At 39.0% G+C, this 23362-nt stretch overlaps 2 protein-coding genes across 4 annotated transcripts; one reads left to right on the top strand and one right to left on the bottom strand.

The window, feature by feature from the left end:
• Nucleotides 1–17221: 17221 nt before the first annotated feature.
• Nucleotides 17222–18722, bottom strand: galla-1 (cytosolic iron-sulfur assembly component galla-1). Its single transcript, XM_018103929.3, has 4 exons — nucleotides 18088–18722; nucleotides 17907–18019; nucleotides 17533–17683; nucleotides 17222–17470 (listed from the first exon to the last, which is right to left on the bottom strand). The coding sequence occupies exons 1-4, from the start codon at nucleotides 18293–18295 to the stop codon at nucleotides 17373–17375; spliced, it is 570 nt and encodes a 189-aa protein (XP_017959418.1). The 5' UTR covers nucleotides 18296–18722; the 3' UTR covers nucleotides 17222–17372.
• Nucleotides 18723–19329: 607 nt separating this feature from the next.
• On the top strand, nucleotides 19330–23321 carry exu (maternal protein exuperantia). Of its 3 annotated transcripts, XM_030382122.2 has the most exons (5): nucleotides 19713–19832; nucleotides 19909–20080; nucleotides 20156–20308; nucleotides 20389–21581; nucleotides 21997–23321. In XM_030382122.2, the coding sequence occupies exons 1-4, from the start codon at nucleotides 19741–19743 to the stop codon at nucleotides 21559–21561; spliced, it is 1590 nt and encodes a 529-aa protein (XP_030237982.2). In that variant the 5' UTR covers nucleotides 19713–19740; the 3' UTR covers nucleotides 21562–21581; nucleotides 21997–23321. The 3 variants fall into 3 exon arrangements, with proteins under 3 accessions (XP_030237984.1, XP_030237982.2, XP_089117268.1); XM_030382124.2 differs by lacking the exon at nucleotides 19713–19832 and adding an exon at nucleotides 19330–19529 and having other exon boundaries at nucleotides 20389–23321; XM_089261142.1 differs by having other exon boundaries at nucleotides 20389–23321.
• The last annotated feature ends 41 nt before the right edge of the window (nucleotides 23322–23362 follow it).

Below are 23362 nucleotides of genomic sequence, written 5' to 3' on the forward strand. Positions count from 1 at the left end.
CATAAATACTCAGCTAATTAGCTTTAAGTGTTCTCGGCAAATATTTGAATTAGTTTATTGACAAGTCAATCAAAGCAGGATATTGAAACAGACACAGACACACGCACGAACGCACACACACACACACACACAGAGAGAGAGATTCAAATGCATTTATTTGCATATTTCACTTAAAGTGTCAAGCTAAGGAGACACAGACAGGCCGGAGATAGACAGAGATGGAGATAGACAGAAGACAGACAGACAGAGAAGCAGAGGAAACACTTCTGATTGTCAACGACACTTGCAAATTATCAAAACTTTTGTGTATTTACCCGACACACAGACACACACACACATACACTCACATACATATATACATCCTGTGCGTGTCCTTTTTGGCTTTTTTGGCACAGATTTATCAAAGCTCAAAGCCAATTCAAATGCAAATAGAGAACGTCATATTATTTGCCAAATATTTAAATAACATTTCTATGCAAATATTTGTCAATTGACTTGTACAAATTTTGTTATTATAGATATACGCATATATATACGTATGTGTCTGTGCATATGTATATACATATATTCATATAGTTGTAGTTATTTATTTCTTGTGTTCTAAATGATTGCCAGCAATGCTTGGCCAGAGTTTGCCGACTGTTTGCTCGTTAGCTTGCTGTTTCCGATGCTCTTCATAAAAATGCAATGCAATTTAGCTTAAGTTCAATGCATTTCATCATAAAATATAGAAATCTATATATATTTATATATGACTTATGAGAAGAGAGCAAACGTTGACAAACTCAAATATCTTTAAAATAATTAAAAATTTAATAAACATAAGATACGAACTAGATACATTGAAAGGCATAAGAGTTTAAGACCTTATTTTGCAATATTTAAATGTAGTAATATTGTACTAAAGGTGGTTATAGTAGTAGTAAAAGTAGTAGTATTAGTAATAATAGAAGTAGTAGTAGTAATAGTAGTAGTAATAATAGTAGTAGTAGTAGTAGTAATAGTAGTAATATTAGTAGTAGTAGTAGTAACAGTAGTAGTAATAGTAGTAGTAGTAGTAGTAGTAGTAGTAGTAGTAGTAGTAGTAGTAGTAGTAGTAGTAGTAGTAGTAGTAGTAGTAGTAGTAGTAGTAGTAATAATAGTAGTAGTAATAATAGTAGTAGTAGTAGTAACAGTAGTAGTAGTAGTAGTAGTAGTAATAATAGTAGTAGTAGTAGTAGTAGTAGTAGTAATAGTAGTAGTAATAATAGTAGTAGTAGTAGTAGTAATAGTAGTAATAATAGTAGTAGTAATAATAGTAGTAGTAATAATAGTAGTAGTAGTAGTAGTAATAGTAGTAATAATAGTAGTAGTAATAATAGTAGTAGTAGTAGTAGTAATAGTAGTAATAATAGTAGTAGTAATAATAGTAGTAGTAGTAGTAGTAATAGTAGTAATAATAGTAGTAGTAATAATAGTAGTAGTAGTAGTAGTAATAGTAGTAATAATAGTAGTATTAGTAGTATTAGTACTATATATAGCCATGTTCAAAAGGTGACTAATCAAAGAGTATAATGGTGCAATGTCTGCTTGATTTATCAAGAAGTTAAAGCCTTCATCTTGAGTATATTCCAGCATTTTCCAGGGTATCTTCTAGTCATACTATTCGCATTTATATGAAGACTTTGTTTCTCAGAGTCTAACTGAAGCACACTCATTTCGACTTTATTTTAATTTCTCGCCCACCGTCAGGCTGCCAGCTATCTCAGCTGTTGTATTGAGTGAAAGGCTTTTCCATACGAAAATTAAGTATACCACATGTGTGCCTACTTTTAATGTAAATAATTAATGAAGCAATCAATTAAAACTCACGCCAGTGCCATGGCCCTTTTTGGCACTGAGCTGCTGCTGTTGCTGCTTCACTCTGGTAGTTGTTGTTGCCTTCTGGGAAATTTTGTGTCAATTTCGAATGCAAATCCACTTAATTAAAGCAATTTGAATGCAATTTTACGTCTTCAGTATGTGTTTGAATTCATTAAAAATGCATTAACCCCATAGACGAGAGGAACATTTGCTTTGTTTCCCAGCTGCAACAACAACAACAGCAGCAACAGCAGCAACAACTGCGAACTGATGAAGCTCTGGGCTTCGCCCTAACGACGCATTTGACAAATGAAAATTGCATAGCCATAGCTAAGGGTACAGCACGAGTCCGAACTCAACTTCAATTGCTAATGAGCCGAGGTGCCCAAAGAGGCAACGCAGCCTTGTACTAAAGCGTACTCGAAGCAGCAGCAGCAGCAGCAATAACAGCAGCCGCGCAATAAACATTTTTATGGCCAGATTCTAAATCAACATCAGCTGAAGTGAAGCCAACTCGAGTGAACATCAACATCGACGCGTCGCTTCACTTGTGCTTATTTATTTAGACGAAAAATAAACACGTGGGCTTATGCATTTAAAATAGCATCAAATGCCATACGAGCATCGCCCACTGTCTGCCCTGATGACACTTAACGAGCCGTAGGTGAGGGAGGAGCCGGGAGGAGCAGATGCTCAAGAAATATTCTGATCTTGATGCGAAGCGCAATCAAAACGGCTGCAAAAACACTTCAGGCGCCAAGCTGAGCATTCTAGCCATGTCAGAGCGTAAACATTCTAGCCTCACTTGACACACACACACACACACACACACACACGTGAACACACGCATGTGTGCCCCGTAATGGGGCGCAAATTTGCGAGGTGAGCTTTTAGCCAAGTCTGTAACTGGAATTGTAGCTGGCTGCAAGCGCAAGCCACTCGGCGAGAGGCTGGCATTAATGCATTTAGTAGTTGGCCAGGTCGTGCTCTAGACCCTCCGCTCCTCGATCCGCGCTCTCCTCTCCGGCTCCCATGTTGTTTACACGGTCCAAGCAAACGACTTGACAAGTGCCGCAGCTGCAAGGACACCAAGGCGCAAAGGTAAAACTCAAAAATAACACAACGTATACCTGAATGCTTGTTTACCTGTGTGCGATTATGTGTGCATGTGTGTGTGTGTGTGTGCGTGTGTGCGAACGCTCATCTAATTTAAGTGCAAAGAAACAAGCAAATTACAAGCATTTTGTGCAAGCTGCTTAAGCAAAATAAACGAGCGAAAGAAAAGTGCAAAGGTGAAGGCTACTTCTGGCCAAGGGCTTGCCCTACGCTCGACAGCGTGTCTCACTTTGTGTGTGTGTGACGCTTTTTGCTGTGTCATTTAAATGCATAACATAGCCGAAAATGCCTTAATACAAAATGTTAGGCACGTCAAGAAAATTTGCAAGTTAAACGTTGCCCTTGGCTTTGGATTAAAGAGCCAAAAGCATGCTGATACCCCAGAGCAGATCCTTTGAAATATGTTTATACAGTTTATATTTACAAATGCTGTTAACTTGCCAAACAAAAAATTCATATTGGACTGAAAATATCCAAGTAAAAATTTAATTGCATACTTTTGTGCGCAGCTCAAAATCAGTGAACTTTGTGAAAAAACTATTGCCTACTTTTGTGCGCAAACTGAATTTACACTTAATCGTAGTAAGCCTTGACTGTGTTTACTTATATGGAAAGCAGCTATAATTTTCTTTGATTTGACATAGAAAAATTGCAGAATCGCAAGCGATTTATGTGTGTGTCTGTTCAGCTAGCGCATATTTGCTCACTCGCACTTAATGCACTCGAATGCTCGGGGTTGACACCCCCCTAACGGATTCAATCCTGACATATTAGCGATTTTCCATCTGTTTTGTATTGCAAGCGCTCTCGCAACACTTATTTGCATATTGACCACACAAGCCAAACTGCTGAGCCGCAGAGAAGCCAAACCAAATCCGTGCAGCAGCTATGTACGCTCGCAACACTGAATTCAACAGCTGCAACAACAACAACACGGATTTGCTGGTGCTATCTGTCACATTTGGACACACAAATTCTGGGATTAAGCGTGTGTTGGTCGCCGCTCGTCGCTCCACAAATTGTAATTACAGTCTGTCGGCGCTGAAATGGCTGAGCGACAAGTCAATGTAGATAATGCGATTGGCGAACGTGGCGTATGCTTAATAAAGTGCAGCAAAAATGCAAACAACAAAAATCGCCGCACAGCTGAAAGTTATTTTTAAAGCTGCACATTTTCGGCAATGTTTTAAGCATGTTGCCGCTAACATCCGGCGGATGTCTGTGCCAGCAAGTTGAATGACTGCAAAGGAGCGAGAGCGAGATGAAAAGCAATAGCAGAAATTGTCGATAGCTAAGCGAGTATGTGTGTGTGTGTGTGTTTGTGTGTCTATGTGTCCTGTGTTTGTGTGCGCTAAGCTATTTTCGAACAGAAATTGCTTTGTAATTTGAATTTGATTCTGGCAAACAATTTGGCAATGCGGAAATTGAAAGCGCACGCTGCTTTGCTGCTGCTGCTGCTGCTGCTGCTGTTGCTGTGGCCAACTCTTAGAGCTTGGCAGCATAATTACAAACGGAAACTGTGGCAGCAACAGCAACAGCAACAACAACAACAGTCACCGCAGCAGCAACAAGCAAGACGATGCGAATTTCTTGCCCCTAAATGCTGGCAACAAGCTGCAAACGCAGCGTGCTAAGAAACTTTCGCGTTTCCGGCATTTGCTAAATTGACTGACTAAACAAATCCCTACACACACAGAGGCACACACAGAGGCACACACACACATGCACTCACAGAGCACTCATATGCTCTGCACTCTCTCAAGTCACATCCACTTATACAAAGTTCACATAATGGTCGACGACCCGCAGCAGTCGCATCCATTTAATTGAAGCGAAAATCACATTCTGTGTCAGCGAAACGCCTTTTGTTGTTGTTGTTGTTCATGGTGTTGCTGTTGTTTGGATTGTTGTTGCTGCTGCCGCTGTTATTGTCGCTTGTTTACGCTGCACTGAGCTGGCGCACATTGCGTATGCGCAACATTGCGCTCAAGACCCAAAGAAAGTGAGAAATGTGTTTCATTCAAGCAGCTCTATGTGCGAGAGTGTGTGTGTGCGTAAGTGTGTTTGTGTTTGTGGGAATAAAGTCGTAGAAAATTGCAGTAAGCTAAATAGTTGTGCAGCTACTTCTTAAACTAGTTTGCAAACATGTTGAAAATAAATTTAACTTTAATTTATTTAATTGCTGAAATTGAAACTTTTCTATTGAAATTTCTAATATATATTTGGTGGCAAATAAAACTTATTTATAAAGAGAGGCAGAGACTTACTTTCAATAATTAAATAAGTTCTTATTAGTATTATGTATTTTATATCCCACGGAAACTTTTAAAATAGTAGAGTATATATGGTATATATAGATTTTCTTTAGTTAGTTTGTTTCTCTGTCTGTTGTATGTTTGTCCATCTTTCTAGTTTTATGACTGTATATCTATTCCTCTGCATGTTCATCATCTTCTACATGTATCTGCTCTTCTGTCAGTCTGTCGTTTTATCCGCATGTCTCTCTATCCATATGGGATATTATTCATATATTATTATTCAGTCTGTTTATCTGTTTGTATAACTGCGTCGATCTCAAGAGACTAACGTTCTATTACTATACTACTACTACTACTACCACTATATTATATAGTTCCTCTCCTGCTATCCCAAATCAAATTCTTACCCTGGCTCCCCTATCCGATTCATGGCAGACATGACAGACATTAAAAAGCAAAATAATATTTGATAAATAGCAATAAAGTGACTTTATTATAGTCATCTTTAGACTTCATTAGATAAGCATATGCCATGTAGCTACCATTCTAATGCAGTCGTCGCAGTAGGTCAGCGGAAGCCTTTGCCTTTCGCGCGCCGCATTTGCCAAGGCCTTGGTCTACATTTTTATCAACATTTTAACTTGGTTGCTTGTATATGCATGCTTGTGCGTGCGTGTGCGTGTGTGCGTCTGTTTGAGTATGGGATGTCCGCACATTTTGGTCAAGCTTTTGCATTTGACTTCACTTTGTGCTATGCCATTTTAATTCATTTAAACTGTGTGTGGCTCTCTCTCTCTGTGTGTGTGTGTGTGTGTGTAAATGACAGAGGCTTGCCAGTGGGAGGCGTGGCTCAAGGTCTATATAACTATGTGCACCATTACGTTAAGTGCCGGTGGGCCAGGACGAGCGTCCTGCAGGATGCGCAATGCATTTGTCATTGTGGAATGCATTTTAGCAAAATGTTTTTTGGCCGCATGTTTGAATTACATGACACAAATAGCAATTGCAGCACCATGCCCCCGCCCAGCCCCCACCACCCACTCCCCTAGCAGTGTTGCAACTGCTGAAATTAATATTTGCACTCAAAATGCAATTTTGCTGGCATTTCCTTTTGTTCGCTTGTTGTCGCTGCTGTTGCCTGCCAGCAGCAGGAGCAGCAGCAGCAGCAGCTCGCCTACCCACCGCCCCACCTCCTGTGTATGTGTGTATTTTGTTGTGGCAGCTTTCATTTTGCATTTTCCGTTTAGCCGCATGACAAATGCAACAGCCAAACAAACAGCTGAATGCATCGCGTTTCCACTTTGGCTGCCCATTTCTCAAAAACATTTTTCGGCCAGGCTCTTCAGCTGAGATGCCGTTGAGTTGCTCCTGCTCCTGCTGCCACTGCTGGTGCTCTTTAAGCCTGACATATGGTGTTTATTCAATGCATTCAGGTGTCAAGGTGCTTTGCTTGGAAAGACCCAACCCAGCTCCGCCAGCCAGCCAGCCAAGCAACCTACATACCTGCCAACCAGGCAGCCAGCCAGCAATAATTAAGCAGCTGCTGCTCGAGCAGCTAGCACTATAATTGCATTATTCATGAGTCTGTCGCATGCGTATGTGAGTGTGTCTGTGTGTGTATGAGTGTGTGTGTGCTATTTTAGCGACTCAATTGCACAACAATGCAGCCTGTAAACACCGCCAACAGCTGAGAGTGTGACAGAAAGTGCACGACTAGCAGATATGCTTGGTCCACAGCCACAAAGGGATCTATCAATGTGGAGTTCCTCGAGTCTCTAATCGATAATGAAATGGCGACGGGACAGCTGCATTGGCCAGCAGAGTTTGAAAATGAGACAAAAGAGAGAGAGGGGCAGGAGGTGGCAATTGCAGAACCTATTTACACAAAGGAAGGTAAGAGAGTGCTTGAAGAGGGAAGCAGGCTTCTTTCTGCTTATAGCTAAGAAATATCTAATTACTAAAAGAGATAACTCTTGTTCTCATAAATCGTAAGTTAAGTTCATAGAGTTACCTAAGAAACATTCAAATAACAAGTATGAAGTCCCTAGCTCTCTAGTCATCAATAGACGTAGCAAATTTTAGTCTTTCTTCGGTCAAATTGAGCTAGCTTGTCATGCCTAAGAGCTGGCATGCCCTCTAGCTCTTAGACAAACCATTCTTAAAAATATATCGCAAATTTTTAATTATCTTATCCCACATATTCAACTCAGCTCCTATAGACTCAGATACGCTCACCGCTCTATAATTAATAAAGCATCTAGTCAGCCTATACACCTAGCACAACATATATCTCTATAGAAAACGTGACTACCCTGTTTACAGGCCATTTGCAATGGATACTCTTTAACTTGGTAACAAGTTCAAGAACTCAATTTGGTCTGCTGCAGTTTTGAGCTCTCGTGCTTCGAGCTTCGAGCATCCAACTGCAGCTTCTTGGCCTCGTTTGCCGTTGTTGCCTACTTCGCGGCGTGTTTTAATCTCACAAGCAAATTCATATTAAAACTCCGTCGTGTATTCTCTCTCTCTCTCTCTCTCGCTCTCTCTCACTCTATCCACCACTTGTGCGCTTAACTTTCAACTGGCGCAAAAGTTGTTAATTTTGCATGCCAACTGCAGTATGCGCACTTTATAAGGACCACGACACACACACACACACACACATAGAGGGAGACATATACACACACATACTAGAGCTTATTTGCCACTTTTGTGTAGTATTATTTGCTTTTGAGCTTTTATTTTGTTCGTTGTATTTCGCAACAATTACGTTGATGCCAATGCGCTTGTGTGCTCAATCTAATGCATTTTTGTTGATATTACCAAAAGCGGGGATTGCCAGAAGGGAGGGGGAGCCGTGGTGGAGAGATGATGATAAAAAGAAGAGAAGGAACAGTTTAAGGGACAACAGCTCAAAGGGAATGAAAAGTGAAAGCGAGATCTGTGATAGAGTGCGAAGGAGGGATATTTGAGGAGATGTTGAAGTGGGGCGGGATCAGAAGTGGGAGGAGGAGCAGGAGACGTGCAGTAAGGCTTCGCTTACAAGAGAATGCTAAAGCCAACAGCTGTTTTGCGAGCTGTATATATATACCCATAATATTATAATAAATCATTGATAAACAATGTCAATATTTTGTATAAAGAGCTAGTTTTTGAAGCTGCAATAAATAATTTGTATACAAGAGAAAATGAAACAATGTCAATTGTTTCTAGTCAATATGCTTTGTATGCATGCTTTGTATAGCATTAATCTGCTGTAACAAAATCTATTTTTTAGTTACATTAAAAATCATTTAAAAATATTTGTTTTTATTTATTCTTTTACAGAGCCCATTTAGATATCCCTCTCTCTCTATTGCCATTTAAAGAGAAACAGAGAAAGAGAGAGAGAGAGAGAGAACTATTCGTCGGTCTGTCGACAGCAGCAGTGTGGATGCTGTGGGTTAATCACAGTTGCCTTTGATCCTGTCTGAACTCGTGTAGTTTGCACCGACAACAGCTGCTGCCGCTCCTGCTCCTCCTGCTACAGCTGTTGCATCTGCCTTTGCAACTAGCGGGATTTGTTTTCTTATGTGGGTGTGGAGCGACTCTCGCCGCCAGCCAAAATAAACACGCAACGAAAATGCTAATGAGCCTCTCTGTAATTAATTTTCACATAACACAAATGCAAAAGAACACACGCATACACACACATACACACACGCATATAATGGAGCTTTACTTAGGAGAATTTGAGGCATATTTAAAGGTGTTTGCGCGTAACTTTTGATGCAATTGCAACTAATTAAAAGTGTATTACCTGCTAGCTGCAAGCCATATGAGCACACACACAGACACACGCAAGCAATGCAATGATAATAAACACAATGCTGCCTGCAGGGCTCCACAAAAGTTTTGACAACTATTGTTGCAGTATTTGTAAAGCGAGTGAGCTGAATGAGAGGTGGGAGTTGGAGAGTAAGCACAAAAGTAGTAAAAGTGTAGTAGAAGTGCGTATGCAAACGTAGTAAAGTAGAAAAATAGCATAGAGATAAAGTATTGTAGTTACAAGAAGTATGTAGTAGTATGTAATGGCATATAGTAGTATAGTAGTATATATAGTAGTAGATAGTAGTATATATTAGTATATAGTAGTATATAGAAGTATATATAGTAGTATATAATAGTTCATATAGTAGTAGATAATAGTATATATATAGTAGTATGAAATAGTATATATAGTAGTATATATAGTAGTATGAAGTAGAATATATAGTAGTATATAGTAGTTAACAATATTATATAGTAGTATACAGTGGTATTTAGTTGTATATAGTAGAAGATAGTAGTATACAGTAGTGTTCAGTGGTATATATAATAGTCCATTGTAATTGATAGAAGGCTGGAGCGTTATAAAATATTCCGTTTAGTAGTAAAAAGTGCTAAAATACTTATGTATGTTAGTTTACAGTATGTTATACTATAATACACGTCATTTTCAACTCTTCCTCGACACCAGCCAGCGCTCATCTCCAAGACAAGACAAGTTGAAATAAATACATTTGATATCAAGTATACGTAGACGTGAGGGCCAAAGGAGAGACAAACAAAGCCCAAAGTGATATGCATAACAAATAAAGCGTATGGCCAAGGCCAAAGTCATTTGTGCCACAAAACAAACACATTCATAGCTCATCATCATAAAAATATGGATAAATAATGTATATATACATACATATACATACATACATACATATATATTTAGTATACATGTAAGTGAGAACCGATTCTCATATAATTTGACATTAATTCAGCACAGAGCTCAGACATACGCTGTGAGCGCAGCATTTCATACATATATATGTATACATATATGTATGTATATATTTGTTTGGCCAACTTTTAGTGACAGTGCATAAGCCACAGTGAAACCTCAATGCGCGACCGACAGCGGCGCTAACGAAGACTGAGCCAGAGCCAGGGCAAACAACGACGATTGCTTTTTACTTGGTAGGCAATTTATGGCACATGAAACAAGCATAAAAATAAAAACAGCCAGATGAGAGGGCAGAGGTAGAGCGAGAGAGACAGAGAGAGAGGATATATACATATATTCGTAGCAGTCATGAAATCAGAAAATAATCCACATGAAGCTGCCACAGCAACCGCAGCAGAAAACAAATTCGAATGAAAAACTTTCTAATGAGTCCGCATTACAATTTCAAATTTGTAGCGCAAATTATTATAAAAGTTTCTCTTTTTTTTTTTTGTGCTTGCAGACTGAACAACATGCCCAGACCCATATAGACTCCATATACACAATATGATATGAATGTACATATATATTGTATGTGGAAGGTGGCATACAAATGCCACAATATCTTTTACACACACACAGAGAGAGAGAGAGAGAGAGAGAGAGGCACAAAGATAAACATGTTAACATGCAGATACATTTGCAACTACAAGAAGCCCAGTTTTTATTGCTTTACAAAGGATATAAGGATATGTATGTGTGTGTGTGTGTGTCTGCGCTTGTGCCCTTTATTTATGACATTTTCCATAGTTTTGTCAGTTAATAATTAAATTATAATTATCTTGCAACACTTAAAAACAACTAACTACAAAAAAAAAGAATGAGTATAACTGTAGAAAGTGTTCCGCTGGCATGTGCACGACCGGAAGATACCCTGGAAAAGTCGGAGATGTCTGGTGGATTAGCTATATATGTATATAATGTAAGTATTATATATCTATAGTATGTGTAAGCTCTCAGTGTATCTTTATACCAAATTTGAGGGTTCTATATTCTATAGACATGCGACATGATCCCAAAAAACTAAAATCCAAAATATAGGTGTTAGGATTAAAGTAAAACTTTTCGATTCCAGTGCTATGAATAGACCTATTTCAAATGAATTTTCAAGTCTGTAGCCCTGCGGGACCGACAAATAGATCGAAATCAACTCAACTCTTGAGGCTGCTCAAAAACACATTTAAATTGTTTATAGAGTATCTACAACACATTCACTATTCTATCAACAATCTATGCCATCTTCACTCCACCTCAAACACTTTATAGGGTAGCCAAAAAGTCCTGCCGATTCAGGCTATTCGTAATGCTTTTTTGTGGCACATTTTTACTTTCAATTGGTTTTGGGCTGCAATTAAATGTTTTTGACAGTTTTGCGCCATTTAAATTTTGCGAGCTGCCCGAATTGAGTCCGAAAATTGTTTTAGCCACGGCAAATGGCAACAGCAGCAACAGCAGCAGCAGCAGCAGCAACAGCAGAAGGCAGCAGCTGGAAATAAAATAAAAGCGCGCGCATAACAACATTTTGCACCTAATTCAGTTTATTATTTCATGATTTAATTTATTTTTGCCTGCGGTCAGTGTATTAATATATACGAAAAAAAAAAAAAGAAAAACAAATAAACATGCAGAGAATAGAAATGACAGGCGTTAGGAAGCGAGGCTTAAGCGAATGTGAATACACTATACTCTACTCTATAATAAGCTGTAATTGATGTAAGCTGATTACCATATGTAACATATACTATATATGGACATTGAGATAAGAGCTATACTTAATAGAGTAAAGCCTGCTGAGAGCAAGGTATATCTACTAGCTTAACTTTTTTCTATAACATCATTTTAATTTTATAGGAAATACTTTAGAGCTTACCCAGAAATTCATATTGCTTTTATAAATATTATTTAATATATATTATATATTTATTAAAATATTTATTTGCCCTTGAGTCTTACACAAAGTACATGGCCAATGCCCACATGAGTAGAGTATAAAAAGAAATTTTTGCCGTCTTCTCTACTCTACTCCAGTAGTATTTAAAAAAAATGTACAAATAAAATAACCTTAGGTATTTAAGAGTTTAGTACATAAAAAATCTCACACATTCATCAGTGTCCAGTCCATCCGTCCAGTACATATGCCCCTTTTGCATTCAGGGTATTCCTCAATTCAGTGGCAAAGTGAATTTTGAGCGCGGTCGTCGACTCGCTCGGGCAGTAAATAAGTTTTTTTTTCTCTCTCTCTCTCTCTCTTTTTTTTTGCTGTGTAGATTTGCTTTGCATTTTGGCCGAGCTGCGAGTTTATTATGTAATTTGAAATTTGTTGCATAAGTAATTTGTAGAAGGCCACAGGAATGCGTGTTTAAGTGTTGTTCTCTTGTTCTTTTTATTTCACATTTATGTATGTGTGTGTGTGTGTGTGTGTGTGGCCAGCACTTGGAAAGTTCATAACTCGGTTGGCCAGTCCGTCAGCTAGTAGTAGGTTGCCCCCAATCAATTATTTAAACAAAAATATCAACGTCCTCTCTGTCTCTCTCTCTGTCTCTGCCTCTATCTCTCTCTGAATTTAGATTAAACAATGCGAATGTGAATGCGACTTGTGCATTATTAAATTTCTCATATTTTTGCATAATTTTTGGGCTCTCATGGTGCAGTCGCCAAATGAGGTCACTTTGTAATTGTTGTTTAGCTTAATTATTATTATTGTTATTAAGTGCCAAAAATGAGTTTAATGTGTACCCTTACGGTGATGAATTATTTAGATATTCTATTTCTATACTTTGCTGTGGAAAGAAGAGAGTGAGAGAGAGAGTGAATGAAAGGGAGTTTGGAATATATGCAACTATAAAATATGTATTGTAATACATTATAATACCTAGTTCGGTCTTTGATTTCTCTGTTATACTTAATTATATTTGTCTGCTCTCATTTACTTAAAATTTAAAATTAGCAAACAATTTTGAAACTAGAATTAAATTATTGCAATCAATAAGAATTTATTTTTATATATCATTTTTATAATATATCTAACAGAATATAAATATATGTTTATATACCAAAATTAATATTTCAACTATTTTCAAAGAGACACATAATATTATTTTATATGAGTGCTCGTTGAGTTCGTTATAGATAAGATCTATTCTTATTAACAAGTTCGCTTTGATTGGCTAATTGCTGAACGCCTCACAAGAGCTATACGAACTAGAGAGTCAGTTCTATAATATAATAAGTCTTCAACTATAACAGCTTCAATTTCTGCCAGCACACATCGCCCTCTTCACACACTCCCCTCACCTATGCCATATCCCTGTATCCGATTTCCACAGCCTCCTTCCGGGGCACCTCCAGAGCTGCATGTCTCATTTCCATGCTGCAATCTCTATGAATGCAAAGCCATTCCAGGGGCAACGTTTCAATTATTTGCTGCTGCCCAATGCAGTTGTCTCGTTGCCATTTTATTATCGATTAGAGGCCCGAGGAGCTCCTGGATGCACACACATTGACAGATCCGTACACATGCATGGCCTGAGCCATTGTGTGTGTGCCCGAACCTAACTTTGTTAATTGCACGAGCAAGTGTTTACTGGTCAACAGGAGTTTAGTTGGGTGGTGCGGTGGTTGGGTGGTTGGCTAGAGCTCAAATGTCATTTGATATGCAATCGACATTAGTTCGCTTGCTAGCAAATGGGCAGCACTTAAACGACCCGAGTCCAAAGACCAGAGACCTCTGCTCGGCCAATTTGATGGACTGAGGGGCGAAAGGTTCAGGTTAAGAAAGTCAGGACAGATATCTGCATAAATGCGCTTATACAAAGACTGAAGGGTGTGTGTTCGTGTGAGTGTGTTTGTGTGAATGCAGGAAATGCAAGCATGAATAATATAGAAGCAACACACATACACACACACACACACACACTCTCACTCAGAAGTAGCGACAGTAACAAAAGAGCTGAAAATTAAAAAGAGACAAGCAATTAAAATGGCTTACAACGCTGCGCTGACTACAACAACAACAACAACAACAACAGCAACAACAACAATAAGCATAACAACAGCTGTCTGTGTAATTGTTGTTGGATGGCTTTACCGCTGCTGCTGCTGCTGCTGCTGCTGGGGGCCACCATAATTGCTGACAGGATGCGAGGCACGCGACCACTTCCGCTTGGGCGACACCGCCACCTGGCCCACTGGCACGCCCAGCACCACCAATCAGTACGTGGGGCGACTGCTTTCATAACGTTGGCACATTTTACGTGCAAAAGTAAATGGCAAAGCCGAGTGCAACTGAAATTAAGTGCAGTGCAAACAATAAAAGCTCAAAGCACCCCGACTTCGGCTCCTGCCCAGCTTCAGCTCCGGCTCCTGTCTGGTCACGATTGCTGCTGCCGCTGCTATTGCATAAGTTGTCCACGCTGTCCGCGTTGTTATTGCCAGTTGTCTGTGACTGTGTTGGCATGGTCAGCCAGAGGCAGTTGAAATTGCTGTTGCTGTTGCTGTTGCTGTTGCGACAGCTTTGCATATTGCGCATACGCAGCGTAAGCACGAGCACCGCAACATCAAGCCATCAAGTGTTACTTCCGGTCTTAAGCGACTGATGAGCCTGACCAGCAACAGCAACAACAACAACTACAGCAACAAGGAGTGCGAACTGCTGCATACTCTGTCTAGCTAGAAGAACATTCCATCTTGAAAGACCTGCGCTACCTTCAACTGCTGACTCTAGCTTAGACTCTTTCCTACTGTAAAACTGTTAGAAATAGATATGTAAATATTATTATGTATAGCATTCATCTACCTCCATATCTTGACTATAGTCTCTGATACATATTCATACATATATACATATATATTCCATACTTCTTTCGTGCTTTCGTATTGCTGTAACTGATATACCCCTCTTGTACTGGTAGCAGTGGTATAATATTGTACAAGCAACTACAACAATTACGTATTACAATTGCATGTACATAAGTAGCAAGGCGACAGCAAAATGGTTGGGTGACATTTTCGCATGAAAGTTATGAAAAGGGCGAATTTTGAATGCCCTACATAGTAAGGGATGTTGACTGAAGATGAAAAAGATGGAGAAATTGTTAAGAACTGAAGGACAAATCAGATGAAGTAAAACTGAGAAAAAGCCAACAAGAAGACAAAGAAGTGGAAGAAGAAGAAGATAGTGCAAAATCAGACGGTGAAGCAGAGAAGACGAGTAAAACAGACGGTGAAGCAGAGAAGACGAGTAAAACAGCGAAGGGAAGATGAACAGCAACTGAGAAGAGGTAAAGAAGAAGAAGTATAGAGTAAACAAATTCAATCATACATTATCTAAACCAACAATTTCATATACATTTCATATATTAGTATTAGTAAATATTGCCTTTTCACAAACTCATCAAAGGCCATCCCCGAGTAGTAAAGCCCCATCCAAGATAGTTCCCATAATGCACGCTGTAGCCATAATGAAATACAGAAGATGTGAACGTTGACTGAAATCCGAATGTTAATTTGAGAGCAAATGCGACTGGGGCAATTCGTGGTGTCCCGTTTTTTATGGCAGCTGCAATCATAATAATGGGCCGCAATTCCGAGAAAATGCTAGCCGGAAGGACGTCTCATCAAAGAGCTGTTCGTACCGATAGGAAAGAAGGAGCTCAATCCGTTTGCTAATGGATATGCTCAAACTTATTAATGGTTATGCTCGTGATCCTTGAGAACAACAAGCCAGAATATTGCAGGCGGGCGTAACTGACTGCATAATAAAGGCTCAAGGTACTCGGTTTTCCATACCTCATGGCTCTCTCTGGAGGGCAACTCGATTAGACTTTGGCCAAAAAGTCTAGACAGCTTATCAGACATTAGACTTAAAGCCCGCAGCTGGACATCAAGTTGAGGATTACACAAAACCTATATACTCCTTCCCACTCGGGTCGTAAACGAGCATAAAAAGCAAAAGCCGCCTGCGACAGGTGAAGGTCAGCGTAGCTGCTGAAAGCTTAAGTGTTTGACACGCGGCTCGAGCGACGTTGAGAGCAAGCCAAAGGACATTTTTGCCAGGCAACATTCTTGTCTCTCATGCCTTGCACTCGATTGAAAATGAATGAACGGGGTATATTGGCTTGGCAAGATATTTTCTATCAGCTATAGGCTATTGACTCGAACTAACACAGGCCGACTGACTGCCCATGTCCTTGTCCATCCACTTGATCTCGGAAGAGCTAAAGATCCATAGAGGTGCAAACTTCGGCTCAGGGTATCTCTCAGTCGGGCGCATTCGTTTAGAGCTCAGCATCCTTGGGGAGAGCACGACACAACGTGCCTGAGACGCGCAGTCCACTTTGATTGCCGACTCCAATTAGCGTAATATTCGCAATATGCTTTTGCCAGAAGGTTTTTGTCTTTCTTTCTTTTTTTTTTTATTATCATCCGCAGAGTTTTTCGTCCTTCGTCCTGTGCCCTTCCTGAATATTGGCTGCAGTAAAGTTCAAGCAGCAGCTGCTTTTAATTGTGCGCCAAGTTTAAAAATGGCCTCAGCTGCGGCTTTAATTGAGATTCTTTTATGTGTCGAACGCCAAGAACAACTAAATGCGTTCGCTGATAAGCCGTTTAGTCATCTAACTGTCGGCTGATAGGTATACCCGTCTATGATAGCCCGTTTCGTCACCTGAAAATGGTAGCCAATATGGCTGACAATTTCATTCACGAGCCTCCCAGCAGATAACTGCCCTGCACACGGTTCGTGCGAGCCTCTTCAAAAGATTAACAACAGCTACTCGCCCTCTATAAATAGATAGCATAGAGCTCTAGGGAAAATGGGGCTACATGTGCCACACTATCAGCAATGCATTAGGCAAGGCCTAAAATAGCTTAAATTCCAGATTAAATGGGCTGAAGTAGCGCGTAGCCAATATCTAGAACCTACTGGTTAGATGGACAATAAGAATTCCGCTTTAGATCTAGTGAGGAAGATATAAACATGTAGGCGCTAATTGAACCATTCTGGAAATATACTTCAGACAATCAAAAAGTCTAACCGCCAGCAAAATTTGAAGTGCTTGAAAAAGTTTTAATAGCATCAGTGAAAAGTATTTCTGTACATGTCTCTCCTCCATTCGCTTCACAATTAAAAACATATAAACACACTTTATATAATGGTGATGTATATATAAATGTTTTTAGAAATATTACTCAAATGAGAACATGATCAGCCTCGACATTCACATATTTTTTTCTCCCCTTTAACAAATCTTAAGACCTTAATTTTGTAGACAATTTATACAGCAATAGGCGACAAGTACTTGGTACACTTATAAACTAAACCCGACCTATATCTCTATATACACCACATTCGAGCAGCCGCACGCCTTCTATTCCTCATCCTTGATGCAATTCTCGACTAGTTCACGTAGATTGGGATTCTCCATGGCAGCTGCAATGCGCTCCTTGTCATTGATTTGCTTATTAACTAAAAAGGTTAATTGATATATCAATAAGATTGTCTTGCTATGTTATTTAGAAAAGTCTTACTCTCTTCTTCGGTTTGATGTGCGCCCTTCTTGATATAAATATCCAGCTTTATATTATGCGGCAGTCCACGCTCTACCTTGACGCGTATGCAGAGCCCAATCAGCGTAGCCAGCGAGCAATGCGGCACAGTCGGGTTAAATTCAATGCGAACCTTAAAAACAATAAAAAATTGTATTTTAGGACAGATTTACTGTTGTAGAGTAGTACAGTAGTAGTCCAGTTTAGTAATCTAGTAGTCCAGTCGTACAGAAGGTCAGTAGCACAGTAGAAAAGTAAAGAAATTCAAGACCCTCTGTTCCGATATCCAGTAACACAGTAACATCGTATCATAGTAGTTCAGTGGCACAGTTTATATAGTCCATAGCTAGGCTTACCACTGAGACGTTTGAGCGGGTTGGCTGCATCACAAAAATACCATCCTCATAGATAACATTCAAATCCTCCAGTGTGCAGGGCTTCTCCGGATCGCGTATGGTGCGCAACAAATCTGTGAGCATAAATCAACATATGCTAATTATATAATTATTATCAATTAATCTGCAATGCTCTCGTTACCATAGATAGTCTCTTGCAGATCTGTGGCGCTGCGATAGCCCAGCTCATGTAGTAAGGCATCCTCTCCATAGACAATTGCACCATTGTCCAATGACATTTGACTTGTTTTCCGGACGAGCTCCGCGGCTGGTGTGGAATTGCTATTGCTGTTGCTATTGCTGCTGCCGCTGTCCGATTCAGAGAGTTTGCGCTTAATGTAAGACAACATATTTAGCGTTTTGCTATTTGCTCTAATTATTCCCCTGTATATTTGTATGTGTGTGTGTGTAGGTGTTTAGTTGTATGCGTATTTGTTGTTTGGCACGTTTGATTGGGTTGCTCTTATCTCGTCCGTGTTTTTATCTTTTACGCGTTGCTACGAAGAGAGTGACTTAGTGTCTCTGTGTACTTCTATTGTTATTCTTGCTGCCGATGTGCTGTAATCATTTAATTTCCACCATAATATTGTTCTAGCAATTATAGTAAAGTCTATTTAACTGTATGTGCTGTTTAAACAAATAACATTTACAATGCAATCACACTGGACTAATATTTTATAAGACAGCTGATTTTTGTTTTGGTATCAGCAGGGCTGCATCACAGGTATACAACTACAAGGTAAGCCACTGCGCAGGTCTGTTAACACTCCAAGCGCTGGCATTGTGTGACGTGACGTCATGCGCGTGTACGCGCGTATTTTGAACTGATAAAAGAGAGAAAAGCTTGTAATGTTAAATTATCGATGCCATGTGCAAATGAGCTCTGTTATTTACATTTACCGCTGTGCAGCCCTGGTTTCTGTAAGTCTGTGACGTCAAAGCGCTCTGCGCAATGGAATTTGTAACAGTTTTATTTGCAATTAGGACAAAAATGCATGAAGCATGGGAAATTTCTAACACGACATTTCCTTTCTTCTGTTTCAATTGCCGGCAACCCGCATATACCTGTAATACGCTTGACAACACTGCAGCTTATCTTTGTTTTGTGCTCTCTCGTTCCCGTGCCCGTGCCCGTTCTTGTGCGTTTTCGGCTTAAAGCAGTTGCATATGTAATAAGTGCGCTGGCTTATTTTAGATGCCAACAAATTGTAATTAAAAAGTGAGATAAAGGCAAATAAGTTCATTTATAATCAGTGTAAGTGTAAAATAAATAAGAATCTTTTGAGTAAATTGCTGCACCGTGGGCAGCAGTTAAAAATTTCATTATTTAAATAGTGACAACCATTGTACTTAGCTAAAAAAGTGACTTGTAGTAGGCTCTGGAATTGAAATTTTCGGCAGTTGCCTAGCTCTGATTTAATTTTTATTCATTTCGTTTTTGTTAGTCTTACGAATTGTTTCTTATTTGTGAAAGCTCGTCGAACGGAAGCAAATCTCGCTTTTTTACCCTTTTGAAAAATAAAGGAAAAAGTTCGTAAAAAGCGAAAAAGCCCATCGAATTAAGCCCGAACATAAGTGGGAAAGGTGAGCGAATATTTGTTTCTTATTTTTTTTTTTATTTATTTAAATTCATATGTATATACATACGTACATACGAAAACGGACAAATTATTGAAGCATGTACATATGTGTGTGTGTGTGAGAGAGAGTGAAAATTAAAATGAAAGATGACACATAAAAATTGAGAGGCGAAAAAAGATGGCGAAACAAAAAACTGTCCTGGAAATGTGCCGTTATGTTTTCTTGCTTGTTTGACAGTTCTGCACAGAGCTCAGTTCGCAATTCGTCTTCAATCTGTGTGCATCGATATTGTTGCCGCTGGCAAAGGTTAATTTTAAATTTTTTCTTGAGGTATTTTAATTGGTATTTTTTTTTTTTTTTTTTTTTTTTCTCTTTTTGGCAGGTCATATACCAAAATGGTTGCCATTAGCATTGATTCAGTGATGGATGTCTCTGCCGCGGATCAGTCCTCGGCTACGTCGACAGGTGTTGCTATAAAGGATGAGCTACCAAATGGTGACTACATTTTAGTTGCCGTTGACATCGATACCACGGGACGCCGTCTCATCGACGAGGTAAGCGAGAGGTCAATGAACTCGTTGACAATCGAATTTAACCTCACACTCTTTTGCACTTTTTGCAAATGGCAGATTGTCCAGTTGGCAGCTTATACTCCTACCGATCATTTTGAGCAATATATTATGCCGTATATGAATCTAAATCCTGCTGCCCGTCAGCGTCATCAAGTTCGCGTTATTTCGATTGGATTTTTTCGTATGCTGAAGTCGATGCAGACCTACAAGGTGGGTACCATATATAGCATAATCCAGTATTCCAATTATGTTTCTAATTCGGGGAATATTTTTGTTTGCTCGCTTCGCAGATCATCAAATCTAAATCAGAGGTCGCTGCGCTAAAAGACTTCCTTGACTGGTTGGATCAATTAAAATCGAAAAATCCAAATGCGGATGGCATTGTCTTGCTTTACCATGAGGAGCGCAAATTTATTCCATACATGATTTTGCAATCGCTGGTCAAGTACGGCATGCTCGATCGATTCACCAAGACAGTCAAGTCTTTTGTAAACAGCTTCAATCTGGCCAAGTCCACAGTTGGCGATACCAAACACTATAGCCTACGCAATCTGTCGAAGATATTGAGCAAGGCCAAGGAGGAGAACGCCAAGGGCAATGGCAACGATAATGAAGCTGACAGTAACAGTAGTAGCGCGGATAAGCATGTAAAGAATGGACTCCAACAAAAGGAGCGAGATGAGTTCGATGGCAGTGCCAGCGTCCGTGCCAAGCTAACCTTCAATGTGGCTTTGCAGCTAAGCAATTTGGACGTTAGCAGCAACACCGCTGAGCCGGATTCATCAGCGGAGGCCTTGAGCAATCTGTTCAATGCTCTCAAGCCTTTCACTGAGGCAATCAGCGGTGATGTCAAGGAGCTGGACACACAGAATGTTCATTTAGAGCGACAAAATTCGTTTCGTCCCGTCTTCTTGAACTATTTCAAGACCACGCTCTATCATCGTGTACGTGCCGTCAAATTTCGTATTGTGCTGGCCGAGAATGGTTTCGATCTAACCACGCTTAATGATATTTGGACTGAGAAGCGTACCGAGGGGCTAGATGCAGCCCTGCAAGGCATTGCCAGCCTCAAGACCGAAGATAAAAACGAGCTTGTTGAGCTGCTCGATAGCTTCTTTGATCCCAGTAAGGTGACCATCAAACCGATCATTAAGCCAAGCACCATTCGTCGTCGCAATAAGCGTAACACGTCCTCTCACAAGTCCGGCGGCGGTGGAAATGGTTCGCGTTCGGCCAGCGATGAGTTTGGTGCCGGCGGGGATAAGTCGCAAAGTTTATCATCTGTACCAGATTCAACTACCAAAACACCGTCGCCTATCAAGAACAGCGGGCGTCCACAGCGCAAACGTAATTCGCGTCCCAGTCTCAACACCAAGGAGGTGAAGAATACCGAATCACTGAACAATACTGCTCCGGCTAGCATCTCCATCCCCAACTACGTGCCCATTGCGGCCACCAACTAAGAGGGACGCGGCGCTACTAAGTAAACTATTTTTTACTAACTTTTTACGCTTTTTTAAGAAACGTAATGCTTTTTGTAGCTAATGTATATAGAGTATTTATATATATATATATGTTATTCAGCGCTATACTGAAAGATATATGAAATATGTAAAAACAGGTAAACTGCGCGCTGAATAGCTTATATAGCTGTTATATAATTTGTTGATTTAGATTTTAGAATGCTTTTTACACATGCACACACCCACTGAAGAGGCGAAATGAATGGTAAAAGCTCTTCAGATTTTGTCACAAGAAAACAAATTTCAATTTGTATATATGCTAATGTAGCTAAAGATGTATATATATTTATAGTATTATATAGTATATTAGTAATAGTAAAGCGTTTTTAGCCAATTTAGTAAATTATATAACGTAAATTTTAACTTATTTCCCAGAAACAAACAGAATAACCAATATGATGATAAAAAGAAAATCACAAAAAATTTGTCACAAAGGCATCAAGCAACTCTTTGAAAAAAAAAATTGGTAAAAATGTAGAAAAATAATAATAATGAAGAAGATGAAGAAAGAATGGAAAATAATAATTATACAACAAGCGAAGCGAACTGTTTTCCTTTTTGAAGAACGGCACAGATTAGAAACAAATTGCAATCCCAAAATTCAAGTGTAAGAAGTTCAAATTTCAAGTAAAATAATTTTTTTTTTTTGCGCAACATGTACACATGACTATCCCAATGATAATACTCGAGAATATATGTGAAAGGACATGTTAGTGAAATTAATGGATATGGATAATATGAATATGGAATATATATAATATGTATGATTGTGATTCTTGGTTGTCGTTGCCCTAACTGAAGAAGACTCACAAAAAATAATGCGGATGGAATACGAATTTTGGATCTATGTATATATATATATAATTATGAGATATGATGTTTATATATATATATGTATTTATCAACACATATGTATATATATATATATATATTTATATGTAATAATATGGTGCAAGTTGACCCAAACTCTGGAATTTCGTGCTTGGGCTACTGCTGAAACACACACATCTAACCCAACACACACGCCTCGAATTAATTGGAAGAAAAATAACAAGAAATAGATCCGACTTACAAATGGTGTATAGAAGAGATCAAGCATTATATATGTATAAATGTATATATATAATTGAATATGCTATCATGAAATATCGTTGCGTTCCAGTCATAGTTTTCCAAAATGCCAACAGAAGAAACACACAAATTGGAAAAATATGGACTCAGAAACGCTTCGATTTCAAAACAACATTGGGTACACCTTGACAATAAACACTGAATGATATATAAAATAAATAGATATATATATATCAGGTTACCCAATGTTCAAAAAATCTCAAACGAAACCAAGAAATGAGAAATTACAACAAACAACATTTAATACGTTTTCCACGAGAGAATTTCCTAGCGATCGGACATCTATATGCTACTACTACAATGACAATATCAACACAACATAATATACCAAGTCTATATTTCACACAACATCAAGAGCTCAAACTTATTTCGCATAGGAGAGGAGAAACTATAGCTGATTTGAAGAAAAAAAAACTGTAAACACGCCTATATATACACGTACGGAGGAAGGCACATAAATTATATGTATATGTGTGTTTTATTTCAAGCTGTATTTCACACAATTGTTTCATGTTTGCACATAAGTTTTATTTTGAATAACAATACAAATAAATGGAAATCAAGAATAAGTAACGTATTTTAATTATAGTGGTTATTATGGTTAGGGTCA

This window comes from Drosophila navojoa, chromosome 5, assembly GCF_054131105.1.
Source record: "Drosophila navojoa isolate 15081-1374.11 chromosome 5, UAZ_NAV_1.0, whole genome shotgun sequence".
NCBI lineage: Eukaryota > Metazoa > Arthropoda > Insecta > Diptera > Drosophilidae > Drosophila > Drosophila navojoa.